At 30.3% G+C, this 1,527-nt stretch overlaps 1 protein-coding gene across 1 annotated transcript; it reads left to right on the top strand.

The window, feature by feature from the left end:
* The first annotated feature begins 39 nt into the window (after positions 1–39).
* Positions 40–911, top strand: LOC115034724 (dynein heavy chain 17, axonemal-like). The gene is made up of 2 exons (XM_029492109.1): positions 40–532; positions 702–911. Exons 1-2 carry the CDS (start codon positions 146–148, stop codon positions 894–896), a joined length of 582 nt encoding a protein of 193 aa, XP_029347969.1. The 5' UTR covers positions 40–145; the 3' UTR covers positions 897–911.
* The last annotated feature ends 616 nt before the right edge of the window (positions 912–1,527 follow it).

The raw sequence follows: 1,527 nt of genomic DNA, 5'->3' as shown, positions 1-1,527 counted from the left end.
ACTTTTAGTCATTCATGATGATTAATATATAATAGGTATGTTATGAATAATAAATGGGCTTGAAGAAACTCTGTTGTTATAGTACCTATATATATTACAGGTGTTGACGTTGGAAATTAATGAACGTATTGCCCTAACACAGACAATGCGTCTACCGTTCGATATACCCAATTTGAGGTCCACCACGCCAGGCTCTGTTTTCCAGGCTGGTGTACTTTACTTAAACCATACTGATCATGGATGGAATCCGTATGTTACTAGCTGGATTGGCACTAGTGATAATGCAACCGAAAAAGCTGCTCTTCTGGTACTGTTAAATAAATATGTGCCCATCTGTTTGGAAGTGCTTAAAACGAAATTCAAAATCGTAACACCCATACCGGAAATAATGCACAAACAAATGTTGTGTACGTTACTCGATTGTCTTTCGAGTCCCATCAATTGTCCGCCGGAAATTGCTAGGGATGTGTTCGGAACATATTTTGTGTTCGCTTGTCTTTGGGTGTTTGGTTCAGCAATATTTCCAGATCAGGTGCCTATAATTAGTATTATTTCTTAATATAGCTAGCGCATACTTATACAATTAATAAAATTGTATTTAATATATTTTATTGTACCTTAAACATTTATAATAATAATATCAATTATATTTTGTGTCTTTGTGATCATTATGCTAAATTGGTAATTTACATATTATATAGTTGATTGATTGGCGAGTTGAATTTTCCAAATGGTGGTTATCAGGGTTTAAAACCATTACAATTTCATCATCAGGAAGTGTGTTAAATTATTTCATCGACCCTGAACCAAAACAATTTATTCCTTGGTCAAATCGTGTATCATATTTCGAGCTTGTTCCAGATACACGTCTACAAGTAATAATTATATTGTTTTAATAAAAACAATTAAATATTAATTATTATTATACTATATTATCATACTAATTGAGAAAAATATGAATACAATAACAATGTTTCTGGACCTTATACTATTAGATACTATTAGTGTCCACATGTATTATCACTTTAGATAGTTTATATTTCTGGATCTTGGATTTTAGATTCTGAGTGGAACGATGAATGTATTGATTTTACAATGATGTGTGTTTTTTTTTTTATTTTTTTATTTTTTTTTATTTTTTTTTGTATCTGTCATCACGTTTTAGGACAGTAAAACTGCTTCGATTTTCTTCAACAGTAACTTTTATGATTGGAAAGTGAATCTAGTTGGTACTTTGGGGGGTCAAAAGTAAAAATTTCCCAGTAGTTTTCAAAAGCGACGTGAAAAACAAAAGAAAAATTAAGGAAAAACGGGAATTTTTACGCAAAATCGATTTTTAACAAAATCGATTTTGGTTTTTGGTGTAACTCTAAAACAAATGACCGTAGATATCTGAAATTTTCACAGGTTGTTTATATTTCCATTTTCTATACACGGTAAAACTTTGAAATATTTTGATTTATTTTGAGCTCTTTACGGACATTTTCATTTTCCATTTTTTTTTAGTTTTTTTTTCTAAAAATATCA

This window comes from Acyrthosiphon pisum, unplaced genomic scaffold (assembly GCF_005508785.2).
Source record: "Acyrthosiphon pisum isolate AL4f unplaced genomic scaffold, pea_aphid_22Mar2018_4r6ur Scaffold_20865;HRSCAF=22350, whole genome shotgun sequence".
Lineage (NCBI taxonomy): Eukaryota > Metazoa > Arthropoda > Insecta > Hemiptera > Aphididae > Acyrthosiphon > Acyrthosiphon pisum.
This window is presented reverse-complemented; position numbering and strand designations above follow the sequence as displayed.

What these genes read in the sequence shown, in the direction of transcription:
- LOC115034724 (XM_029492109.1), top strand. Translation starts at nt 146, where the DNA reads ATGCGTCTACCGTTCGATATACCCAATTTGAGGTCCACCACGCCAGGC. An exon ending in CAGCAATATTTCCAGATCAG is followed by an intron (nt 533 to 701) that starts GTGCCTATAATT and finishes CATATTATATAG; the next exon opens with TTGATTGATTGGCGAGTTGA.